Consider the following 12,500-nt stretch of genomic DNA (forward strand, 5'->3'; position numbering starts at 1 on the left):
GCTTGAATGATTTATGTGCACTATAAAAATGTAGCTATACATAGTGGTGCCCTTTCTAGCCTACATTTCCAGCTGTTGTGATGCAAAAAGCCACTTTTTTCACTGAAAACAAGTGCAAGGCAATTTGAGCAGTTGGATTTTGCTTTATAAAGTCTTAGCTTTACTTATTCTACTTTTATTTTTCAAGAGGTTGCACTTTAATGAACATACATACACGTAAATGTGCCAGATTATAGCACAATGGCTCATTTTCGTTTGGTGTCCAGTATAGTCACACTAGATGTTTACAAGCAGAGAAATTAAAAGCACATGGGTGGATTCCCCTAATGTGGGACACTGCCTAATGTGGGACACCTAAGCTTCAGAGGCTCTGGCTCCTTCATAAACTAATGAATGTCAGTGAAACTATGGTAAAAGCAAAGTTATACTACCATGTGACCAAAATAATTTTACACTTGAACTATCCAATCAAAAATTAGGGTGGGGCAATCATCAAACAAGAAGCACCTGCTGTGAAACCATCCAAAAAGCCAATGACATAGAGTTTTGAATACATTCGTGTTAAGAGTATAAAATCATTAATATCAATAAAGCCATCCAACTTTTGATTCTGATGTATTATTAAATGCTTGTTCATTATAAAATAATGTAAAATGTTGGATATTTACATTATATTTGGTTTTAAATTGATTTTCTTACTATCCCACTTTAGGACAGGTGGTGACATGGTGACAATGACAATTTGACATGGTGACAATGATGTTTTGCAGAGTTAAACTGCTGCAAAGATTTAAGGTCAAGTGACATTTAAAAGGATGACAGTTGATTGCAAGGGATATCTCTAAGGTTTTGTGTGGGCTGTGTGTGTGTGTGTGTGTGCGCGCGCACGCGTGTGTGTAAGTGTGCGTGTGTGTGTGGGTCTGTCTGTGTGTGTGTGTGTGTGTGTGTGTGTGTGTGTGTGTGTGTGTGTGTGTGTGTGTGTGTGTGTGTGTGTGTGTGTGTGTGTGTGTGTGTGTGTGTGTGTGTGTGTGTGTGTGTGTGTGTGTGTGTGTGTGTGTGTGTGTGTGTGTGTGTGTGTGTGTGTGTGTGTGTGTTCTTTTATGAAAATATCTGAATTTTTTTCTCTTTATTTTATGAGGACACCCTTGGAGGATTCCAAAAATTGAATGTGGATTTAATGTGTTGTCTTGATATTGTAATAGTCTTCAGAAGTCGGAAAACCAAAATTCTTTCCCACATGATGCTGAAATAGCGTGATAGGCTAGCCTACTAAAGGTTGATAAATACTAACATACTAACAATGTCTGGTAATTTGTAATGTACTTGATCTATTTGAAATTTGAAATCATATTCATCCTGAGGGGGGTGGGGGGGGGGGGGGGGGGCGTTGACAGGTTATGAGGAGGCCATGGGGGCGTTTGGGGAAAAAAGGTTGGAACTGGCAGACGGACGCATCTGTTGTCCGCCTGTCGGACTTGTTTCTTGTAACTTACACTCTGCACTTTGAAAAGGCATCAGTTTCACGCAAACAGTTTTATGAATCTCTTCTTAAAACTCGGATATCCCTTTTAGGGGGCTAACACACACCTGTCACAATTGCTTTTTTATTTATCCACATGCTCTGCTTTTATATAAATGGATTTATTTTTTTTAAGTCTGTGTTTAAAAATGTCCGCACAGGTATCCTTAGTGTGTAAAACTCAGCCTCCTTACCTGACTGCGTCCTCCTTGCAGGAAGATGAACTCCCTCCCCAGCAGCCCTCCACTCTCCCCTGGCCTCATTGAGCTGAACGAGCGTGACGTGGGATCCACACCTCGCCTCAGCAACCTGGAGGTCATAACCACACTTGGGGTTGGTGGCTTTGGACGCGTCGAGCTGGTAAGACATAGAGACACATACAGCATGTTTTTGTTATGAACACATTTTTATATTCCCATGGTACATATCTATGAGTCTGTGTATGTGTAGTTAGACAGAAGACATCGGCATTAAATGTCCACACTTCTATCCACCACTGGTGTGCACAGACATTCTGGGGGGCAGGTGCTGGAGGGGAATGTGAAACTTCTGGCTGCCTTACTAAGCTATAAAGGGATTGTATCGAGGCATTATTATCACTCGCTTTTAATAGGCAACCACCTCTAGATGATCGTGTCAACAAAGACCGCAATACACTGTGTAAAAAAACAATAAAATTTAACTTTCAAAAAGGACACTCGGAGGAAGACTCAGATGCGTCGAAGCGTCAGTCACTTTGTGCACCAAAAAATAAAAAACCTCTAAAAGTTTGCGGAGTGCTCCGGTCATCCCTGGGTCTAGTCACTGAGAAGTAGCCCAGTTTGTCTTCATTCTGCTGTCCTGAACTGTGAGCACCACAAGGGCTGAAGTGCAGACATCCTTTCTCCATGTATTTTTTGGAGCTTATACCCATTGTGCCGGCCACTCTCTCACATTAAATTAACACTGCAAAGATTCACTCCACATCTTCGTCATGTGAAAGCCAAAGCCCAAAGTTGCCATTTTCAGTTTTTTTTCTTGTTTGTTTTGTATTGTTTTTTGCCAGGTAAAGGTGAAGAATGAGGATTTGACGTATGCCCTGAAGCGCATCAAGAAGGCCCACGTGGTGGAGAACAAACAGGAGGAACACATCCACTCGGAGAGAAGAATACTGGCCGAGGTCAACTCGCCCTTCATCATCAAGTACGTTCACATCTTCCTACTCATGTCTACTGACATAGCCAGTCAACTGCGATGATACCATTATCCTCATTAATACATATTGCATTACACTATATGTACATTACATTACATCGCACTTGGACTCCCCAAGCTATTTAGTTCTTCTGTGGATACAGGTTGCATTTCAGCCAGTGTCCTATTGGATTGTTAGCAGCATGGACACAGATCAATGGATCTTTTACATTAACTATTTTTTGTGTGTTTGTTACGTGTGTGTGTGTGTGTGTGTGTGTGTGTGTGTGTGTGTGTGTGTGTGTGTGTGTGTGTGTGTGTGTGTGTGTGTGTGTGTGTGTGTGTGTGTGTGTGTGTGTGTGTGTGTGTGTGTGTGTGTGTGTGTGTGTGTAAGAGAGAGAGCGAGAGAAAGTGTGCATGCGTGCGTGCGTGCGTGCGTGCGTGTGATATGTAGTTATTACACCTCTTCAGAGATACACTTTGCAACAGATTGAACCCATCCCGGTGCTCCGAATAAGCAATGCATCTCTTTCAGTCTATGGGCTAGCACTCAAATCTAATAATATTATAGCATGAAAAGTACCTCTGTAAACTCAGCAGCCGCTGAACCGTGGTAGGAGATTGCAATGTGTTGCATCGAGGTGCACCACCGGATGTCTCTTTGCCCCAATCCTTCACCTAGCTCACGATCTCAGATGGCTCTGTAACTCATATCAGGGATAATATAACAGAATAGTGTTACGAGGTGCAGATTGAGCTGTCAATCACCCAGCTTTGATCATTGGATTAGTGTGATGCCTGACGCTCTCAGAGACCTTGGTCCTGTGAGGTGTGCACAGTAAAAAAGAATGCCGTGTTAAATTCAGCACACAGAGAGTAGAGTGAGGCCAGATACACTCTAGAAGATGCTAAATAGACTCTCTAAGTGTTGAAATTAACACTGCATTTTTTAGCGGTGTGCTTATTGGCTTCTCGTCTTGGGCCATATGTTTTCCAGACCTCATATTAAAGCCATTCATCTTTCCCACCGCCATCATCCTCCTGCTCCAGCCATTTAAAATCACGTGGCCTCGCAATGCACTGAACCACACTACTGGGCTGAGCAAGGCACCAGCTGCATGTCAGGGGCCATTCATAAACCCACACGCACGCATGCACACTGACACGCAAACACACATGCACACGCACACACACACACACACACACACACACACACACATCTATTCTAGATTGATGGATATGATCAAGGCTGCGTGTGTGTGTGTGTGTGTGTGTGAGAGAGAGAGAGAGAGAGAGAGAGAGAGAGAGAGAGAGAGAGAGAGAGAGAGAGAGAGATATTATGTGTGTGTGTGTGTGTGATGTGTTCTTTGCAGTATGTAAAGAAGGTCAATGACAATGTCCCTACTGTAGGTGTGCATGCATGCGTGTCACCATGATGCTTGTGTGTACATGCACTTGTGCATACACATCTATGGTCTACCATGCCTATGCAGAGCGCCTGCACTGTGTACTGTGTTCGATGGCTCTGATGGTTCTTCCGTGCATCCATCCCCCAGGCTCCACCGCACGTACAGGGACAGCAAGTATGTCTACATGCTCCTGGAGGCCTGCTTAGGCGGAGAGATCTGGAGCCTCCTCAGAGACAGGTCTGTATGCAGGCGCACACACACAGGCATGCACACACACACACACACACACACACACACACACACACACACACACACACACACACACACACACACACACACACACACACACACACACACACACACACACATGTGCGTGCAGGCACACACACAGGCATGCAGGCACGCGCGCGCATGTACACACACACACACACACACACACACACACACACACACACACACACACACACACACACACACACACACACACACACACACACACACACACACACACACACACACACACACACACACACACACCACTCCTCTTCAGGAATATTGCGTGACCTGATGTTGTTTCCTAAACTGTGAAGGTTGCAGTTTTACATTTCTTGGTTCTACTAATTAATTGAACAGTGTGCATAAATTAATTGAACAGTGTGCATGCATTATTTACTGTATTTACTGTGCAAGGTCATTCATCTTCAACAATCTCCTGAAGCTATGTTTTCGTAAAACCACAATAATATTTTGTTTTGAACCGCGTAATAAACCTATTCCTCCTTAAAACATGAACATTTACTGAACCATACTGTATGCGATAAAACTTAAGCAGTCAGTTTAACTGTCAGTTTAAATTCAAGTTAAAGAGTGCACCCGCTTATCCGTCTCTTTCATACAGTAGGCACAGTAAGTGGCAGTCCCTCTCACCCTGAGCGATTGCATAATATGACCTGACAGCCTGCTGTGTCGACCATATTGTGAGCCATGCATGCCTAATTACATCTCCTCCGCTAGCCTCACAGGTATTACACTAACCGCTACTACACGCTACGCTGCGGGGATATTGCATAAGTGAGCACTAGCGCACAAGCTATCGTTTCACTAGGGGTTTGAGGGGGTTGCTAAGTGATTTGATGCCACAGTTTTACAGCGGCAGCTTTGATGAGCACATGTCCAGGTCCTGAGCAAGCTAGTTATCGTGACATTAGTGGTTTCCGCAAAGTGATTTTGATTGATCATTGATTTCATGGCAGATTCATTTTTCAGGGGTAGCTTTGATGAGTTCACAAATCTAGGTTCTGTGCAAGCTAGTCATCGTGGCATAAGTGATTTGATGTCAGAGTTTTCAGAGATATTTTCTGCTGTATATTGTTAAATAAAGTTTCTTTACAAGAAAATGTATGCTATTTACTTTTGCATTGTTTTAATATTGTAATTCAGATTAATCTGCTCACCATACTGTAGGCTTTTCAGTCTTTGATAGACATGATGCGGCCACCGACATGATGTGGCTGTCACGACTGCTACCCTGCACTCACCTTCACTAACAAATGTTTTGTGGATTTTTTATTTTATTTTCAGGGGTAGCTTTGATGAGCACACGTCCAGGTTCTGTGTGGCCTGCGTGACGGAGGCCTTTGACTATCTCCACCACAAAGGCATCATCTACAGGGATCTGAAACCAGAGAATCTCATGCTGGATGCGGAGGGATACATCAAACTGGTTGGTTGCACCTCTAATGGCTTATCATACATGGCGTGGTTGCTGTGTTACTATAGTTACATAATTATGACATACTTTCCCACGCAGTGGGAATTAATGTTGTTCATACAGATGAAACATCTGTTTATTACTTGAACTCTGAATCCCACTGAATCCCTAATTGCACAGTCTCATAAGGTCGACACTGAAGAAGATTTAGACCGAAATAGGTTACAACAAGTAATATTCTTTGAACAGGATTGGTTGATTGGTTGATTAGGAGTCTTATCCTTTCTTTTCAACTTATTACGGATCGTTTCATGATTTCAAGTTCAATTTCAATGTTATTTAGGCATGCCCTGACAGAGAAAATGCATACTAGACAATGTTTCTCCACAAATTACAAACACATTCTCAGTCAACACCACTAGCATTGCTCTTCTGACTAACCCCCCACCTCCATTCCTCACCAACGACTGTCATGTATACTGCACGTAGCGTAGGCATGTAAACAGTAGCCTATGCATTTGCAACTGTCTTTTTCCTAATGTACCACCAACATGATACACAAGGTGGTGCTCTGGTTTTTCCAGTGAACATTGTCATTCTACATGATCAGAGGCTACAATCCCCAACTTCAAATTTTTTCCTTTATTGTAACTATAATATCACCCGCTAAAGATTTGCAGGTTGGTAGGGAAAGGAGCATAACGTTTCAGAGATTGAACACTATGCAGATGATCTTACTAACATACAATAAGGCAGGCGTCTCCAACGTGGGGTCTGCGGGCACTAGGTAACCCTCGAGGGGCTTCTGAGGTGCTTACCAAGGATATTAATAAATTGTGACGACTACAAGATTTTGTGTACAGTTACTGTTTTTATTTATTTATATATGACATAATTCCTTTATAATGTATAAAGAATAATTTGTAATAACATATAAGCAAATAATCCTTCAATTACAGTGTGATTTGAGAACAATATCTAGACATCAGTAGATGATTTTGCTCTACCAAGTAGCCATCGGGTAGCCCTTGGGAGCCGTCACAGCCAGAATGGTTGGGGACCTCTCTAATAAGCTCTACCCTCTCCTCCTCACGCCATGTCTGCCATGATGCCCCTGTGTGCCTGTGATGCAATTCCACAATGCCTCTGGATGGTAGACATGAAAGTCACCTCTCTTGTCCTCCTCCTTCTCCTCCTCCTCAGGTTGACTTTGGCTTCGCCAAGAAGATGAAATGCGGCCAGCGGACATGGACGTTCTGCGGCACGCCCGAGTACGTGGCCCCTGAGATCATCCTCAACAAGGGCCACAGCTTCAGTGTGGACTTCTGGTCCCTGGGCATCCTGGTCTTTGAGATCCTCACAGGGAGGTCAGTACTGTAAACATAGGCCATAGGACACATACTGTTACTAGCAGTGTGTGTGTGTGTGTGTGTGTGTGTGTGTGTGTGTGTGTGTGTGTGTGTGTGTGTGTGTGTGTCTGTGTGTCTGTGTGTGTGTGTGAGAGAGAGAGAGAGAGAGAGAGAGAGAGAGAGAGAGAGAGAGAGAGAGAAAGAGAGAGAGAGAGAGAGAGAGAGAGAGAGAGAGAGAGAGAGAGAGAGAGTGTGTGTCCTGATGGTCCCCTATTCTCCTCACAGACAGGAAGTCACAGACTGCCAGGGCCTCTGGTGATGTGTGGTCCCTACTCCCTTCACCCTCGCTGTGAACCCATACAGAGTCACAATGTGACAGTCTGTGATTTGATACACTTAAGAGGGGTCTGAAGAACAGAATCTTAGTCAGTTGATGCTAGCAGTCAAGGATTATCACTTTAATGGTGTCATCCATTGTTGTCATATTTATGGATTTTAGGGTTTGATGTTATCATCTATTTTCTTCATTATTATGTCTTTGGCACCAAAAACCATTTTGCAATTTCAAACATCTCCACATGAAATGGAGTTATGTTCGCTCTGCTTTTATTTGTGCTCTCGGTTCATGCCCTTTACAAATAAATGAAACCATCCGAAGTCAAACATTAACGAAAACCACTCCAGTCATCCCCTAGTGTGATCCATGAACAAGCTGTCTTTCACACTACTATTCATTACGATTTGGTTTGAAGCACTGTGTGTTTGGAGACCACCAGATGTTTGCAGTGCATCCTTGTCTCCTGCTGTCACTGCAGATATCTTTCTTTTACTCAAATGTATTTCTAAAGAAAACATGATACTTGCAGTTCTTAAGCTGAATGTTTTTCTGGCGTTTTCTTGCCATTTTCACGCTCTAGTGGCTCCAAGTCGTCGGTTAAAATGTTTTTATGAGAAGCAGATGTTCTAAAGAAACCCTACAGTTCGTCTGCATCCCCTAAGCCCAGATTTCGCTGTCGGTTAGCAATACTGGATGCATAGCCTGCCATGCAAGATCCCAGTTTGGAGTGCCATCTTCACCTCTACAAATATGATGCGACTCCTGCACAAGGTGTGGAATTTGCACAATATGACTGCAAGAACACTAGAGACCTCCAATATCACGAAAAATTGTGCTTCACTATGCACGTTCACGATACAGCTTGTGTATTCAAACACAATACATAAGTGCATTTCAAGCCCTAATTGTGTACTAGACAGTGGTCCAGCTGTGAGCGCAGATGTTTGGACGTTGCCTGAAGAGTTGCCATGTCAAGAGAGACATTTCAGATCTGAACTTTCGACCCTAGGAGAAGGAGGTGGTGGTAATGAAGTTGGTGGTGATGATGGTGATGATGATGGTGGTGGTGGTGGTGAAGAATATTATTTGTGTTGTGGATGGGAGAGAGTGATTATTATGACGACTTTCATTATACTGTAGCTTACTATCAATGACAAGGAGGGAAAGAGTGAAATAAGCTCAAATCACCTCAACTCAACTGAGCTCCACTCAACTTCCTTTATGTAGCACACTTCATGACACACATATACATCAGTAACGTGCGGTCAGCTTTATGGCTGGTGAGGCAGTGACTTTTCCAATATCGGATTTTCAAATATATATCAATATTTGCCAAATACCTTAAGTTAAGGTAAGTTTCAAATGTCGCTTTCTGAACATAAGGTAGGCCTACATATTAAAACATACTGCATTTAGAGAAAATGCTATTAGATATCTCTCTCTCTCTCTCACACACACACACACACACACACACACACACACACACACACACACACACACACACACACACACACACACACACACACACACACACACACACACATACACACACACACACACACACACACACACACACACACACACACACACACACACACACACACACACACACACACACACAGGACAGTGGTCCAGACTCGGCGTTGGCGCAGGGGGCGTAGGTAAACAACGGTGGGGCAGTGCCATTTAACAAGTTTGACCATATAACTGGCGGCAGAGTCACGTTTAGTTCTACCTAGGTTACCTACTGCACAGGCTGCGCTACTAGGCCTGCTAGGCCTACTCCTCCTCCCTACACCAATATGTCTGTTAGAAAGGTGGACACCACATTCAGATCAGACGCGATATGTGTCCAGGATTATACTGTATTTTTATAGGCCGTCAAGATACAAGGCAATTCTCAGTGTTTTCTGGTCTTTGAAAGAGGGGACGCTGATAACCCCAAGCCACACGAGCATTTTGGACAAAAATGCTCTTATGGTGAATTTTGAGGTCTGCTTATCAGCGTTCCTTTCACTCCACCACTCGAAAATACAGATCCGATGCTTGCGTTGTAATAGGCTACCGCTTACACAGCAACAATTCACATTATGCATTCAACAACAGAATATCACCCCACCGGGATGATCCTTCTGGTAGCCTGTGAAAAAGATAATGAAGCCAGACGTGGCCGTGGTCATGGACAGCTACCACCTCCGGTAGAAAAGACTAGAGTAGACAGAAAATAGGCACGACATGGTGCGTCATTTGAGGACACTCCTCCTGAGAACCGTCAACTATCCCACTCATCCACATCATACCACTGCGGACCCAAACTCAACCTCACACAGCCGCAAACCAAACCAAAATCCAGGAACCCACAACCCCTAGTTCGTTCTGTTGCCAAAATCACTCGTGATGAATTATTCTTTGAGACATGTAGCCATTGCTATGTCATTCGAAACATTCTCACTAGTTGCAGGTTAAGATTACGCCTGAAATGCATATGTGAAACATAGCTACTGTAAAACCAATGCAACCGAACTATTTTTCAAACAACTCTTCTTTCATCTTGACAAAATCAAATAAAACTTAGACCCAAGTCAACGCCACGGAGGGCAAATGTAATAATCAAATTTCCTTACCTTGAAATGCTGTCTTGATTACAGGGCTTCTCGCAATAATATTCTCACGGTTTGACATATCCAATCCAGCTAGCAAACTGCTAACGTTGTTTTGCTTGTTGCCTCCCATTCCACATAGCCAGTCTTTTCGGTTGTACCACTCACTGTGAATAATCAAATAATATTCTGTCCAATCTCCTGAATCAATTTCCTCAGCTCTGGTGTCGGTCGTCCATTCTTTATCACGTCTTGTTTCCCTTGGAAATCCAACTTTGAGAATGATCTTAGTTTCGTTATGAAATCCACTTCCATGGTAGCAGTCAACGTGAACAAGCTAGCATATTCTCTGATAGTGGCGCTATGACGTCACTGACAAAGCTAGACTCAACGGCAGAATGAGGGTGAGGCCAATGTGTTGCTCGCCGCACTACTCTATTTTTCAATGGGGTTATGCCAAAGCACTCAGAGTAAAGAAATGATAATCACACGTAGAAAATAGTGAAATCAAATATCAGGAAAATGAGGGCACACCATACATATTTCTAGTAAGTGTATTGCATACACAGAACGAGCAAAATGGCGCATGCGCTGAAGCTTGTTACTGAGGGATTGCGCAATCTGCGGTGAGGCCAACTCGGGAGTTGGCCCAAATTCAGTGTATAGAGCTCGAAAGTCCCGCCCCTTAGTTCCGCGTTTCACGGGACCTCAGTTGACCATCTAACAACATGGTAGCGAGTAAATATCTTCTGATCTCAGTCATGATATGCGCTGGGCTCCAAATATGCTGTTTAAGAGGATAGATAAAGATTATTCAAGCAGAAGTATCAATGTTTTGTTCCGAGGCTGTCGGCATGAAAAATGTGAAGAAACACAGCTTTCTAAAAAGTTTAGGGGTTCATACGAAAAATTAGGCAAAAATATCAGAAACAACATATATGGAGCTCGTGGCACAACTCGAAGGGGATCGAAATGCCATTTTAATACCGCCATTGGATTACATGCTACGATTTTCGGCTAAAAACGCTGTTGAGGTCCCATGAAATCGGGGGAAGTGACGTCACTTTCTAGCTCTATTCGGAGCAGGAGGTGGGAAAATAGTGCGGTTTTGGCCACAAAAATGATTGAAAATGATTGAAACTGTTTAAATACTGCACAAATGGTAGTTATGGTAAATATGCTCGAAAACAGTAGTTATTATTGTTACTATTATTCACATTTACTGCATCTCATCATTCTCATGAAGTCTAGAAGAGACAGGTGAGGCACAGCCTCCCCTGCCGTATTGGAGTGCACGTGCCTGATATACATAGACTCAATATGCTTTGTGCAGAGATTAATTGAAATGGAGATTCATGACCTGTTCCTCATCTGTCCCCTCCAGTCCTCCCTTCACCGGCTCTGACCAGATGATCACCTACACTTTTATCCTGAGGGGGATCGAGTCGCTGGACTTCCCCAAGAGGATCAACAAGAGGGCAGCCGACCTCATACGCAAGCTGTGCAGGTACAGTAGCCTTGCAAGTGCCAAACTCAGGCAATTTCTTGCTATAATTAGGCCAACAGACTCCCAACAATACATGCAACAGGATAGCCAAAAATAAAAACAAATGAAAACATTTTTGGTGCCCATTTTAAGTCATGAAGATCTCTCGAGCGAGAGTCATTGTTATTAGTCCATTACATTGATACTTTCAGCGCATATATGGGTAGAATTTCAGGTTGGGTTGGCATGGCTGGTCTCAGCCAAGGGGGGCTTTGAGGGTTGGCAACCACTGATAAACGGTAGAGTACCACACAGTGGTACACTGTAACATTATTAAACTGTTAATCAGCTCCATAATTGTGACTGGCTGAATTTATGCTGTTAATTCAGAAAGTTTTCCTCAGAGCAAACACATTATAAAAGTACTGTAGATACGAACAACCATTCCTAAATAGTGCAATATTTCACTTTTGTGAACAAATTATTGCATTTAGCAAACTTAAGAAATGAACAATGAAATGTTAATAAAACACAGCCAATGAAAAATATTCACCGTTATTTCTGCTGTACAAATCAACAGTAAACACTTCTTAGTGGTTTGCTTTTGGCCTGTTTCTCTAATCTTGCAAATTCTTGCTATTTGTTTTTCTAAATTTGTGATAATGGTGTATGATTGATGTGTGTAACTGTGACTTGACATGTGTCTGTGTATTCTGTATGCCTACTATAGGCAGAACCCATCGGAGCGCTTGGGCAACTTGAAGAACGGCATCACAGACATCAAGAAGCACAGGTGAGACAAGCAGATATCTCTCTGTCTCTCTCTCTCTCTCTCTCTCTCTCTCTCTCTCTCTCTCTCTCTCTCTCTCTCTCTCGCTCTCTCGCTCTCTCTCTCTCCCCAGTAGGAATCCCACAC

General features: G+C 43.2%; 1 protein-coding gene across 1 annotated transcript in view; it reads left to right on the forward strand.

Annotated features, from left to right (window-relative positions):
- prkg2 (protein kinase cGMP-dependent 2) overlaps window positions 1–12,500 on the forward strand; it is a 49,684-nt gene that overhangs the window by 32,273 nt on the left and 4,911 nt on the right. The window contains exons 12-18 of the mRNA XM_063194601.1: window positions 1,735–1,879; window positions 2,565–2,701; window positions 4,249–4,338; window positions 5,683–5,824; window positions 7,016–7,179; window positions 11,483–11,605; window positions 12,315–12,377. Of these exons, the coding sequence (XP_063050671.1) occupies window positions 1,735–1,879; window positions 2,565–2,701; window positions 4,249–4,338; window positions 5,683–5,824; window positions 7,016–7,179; window positions 11,483–11,605; window positions 12,315–12,377 (864 nt within the window). The remainder of the gene's footprint in view (window positions 1–1,734; window positions 1,880–2,564; window positions 2,702–4,248; window positions 4,339–5,682; window positions 5,825–7,015; window positions 7,180–11,482; window positions 11,606–12,314; window positions 12,378–12,500) is intronic.

The sequence above is a fragment of the Engraulis encrasicolus genome, chromosome 3 (genome assembly GCF_034702125.1).
Source record: "Engraulis encrasicolus isolate BLACKSEA-1 chromosome 3, IST_EnEncr_1.0, whole genome shotgun sequence".
NCBI classification, from domain to species: Eukaryota; Metazoa; Chordata; class Actinopteri; order Clupeiformes; family Engraulidae; genus Engraulis; species Engraulis encrasicolus.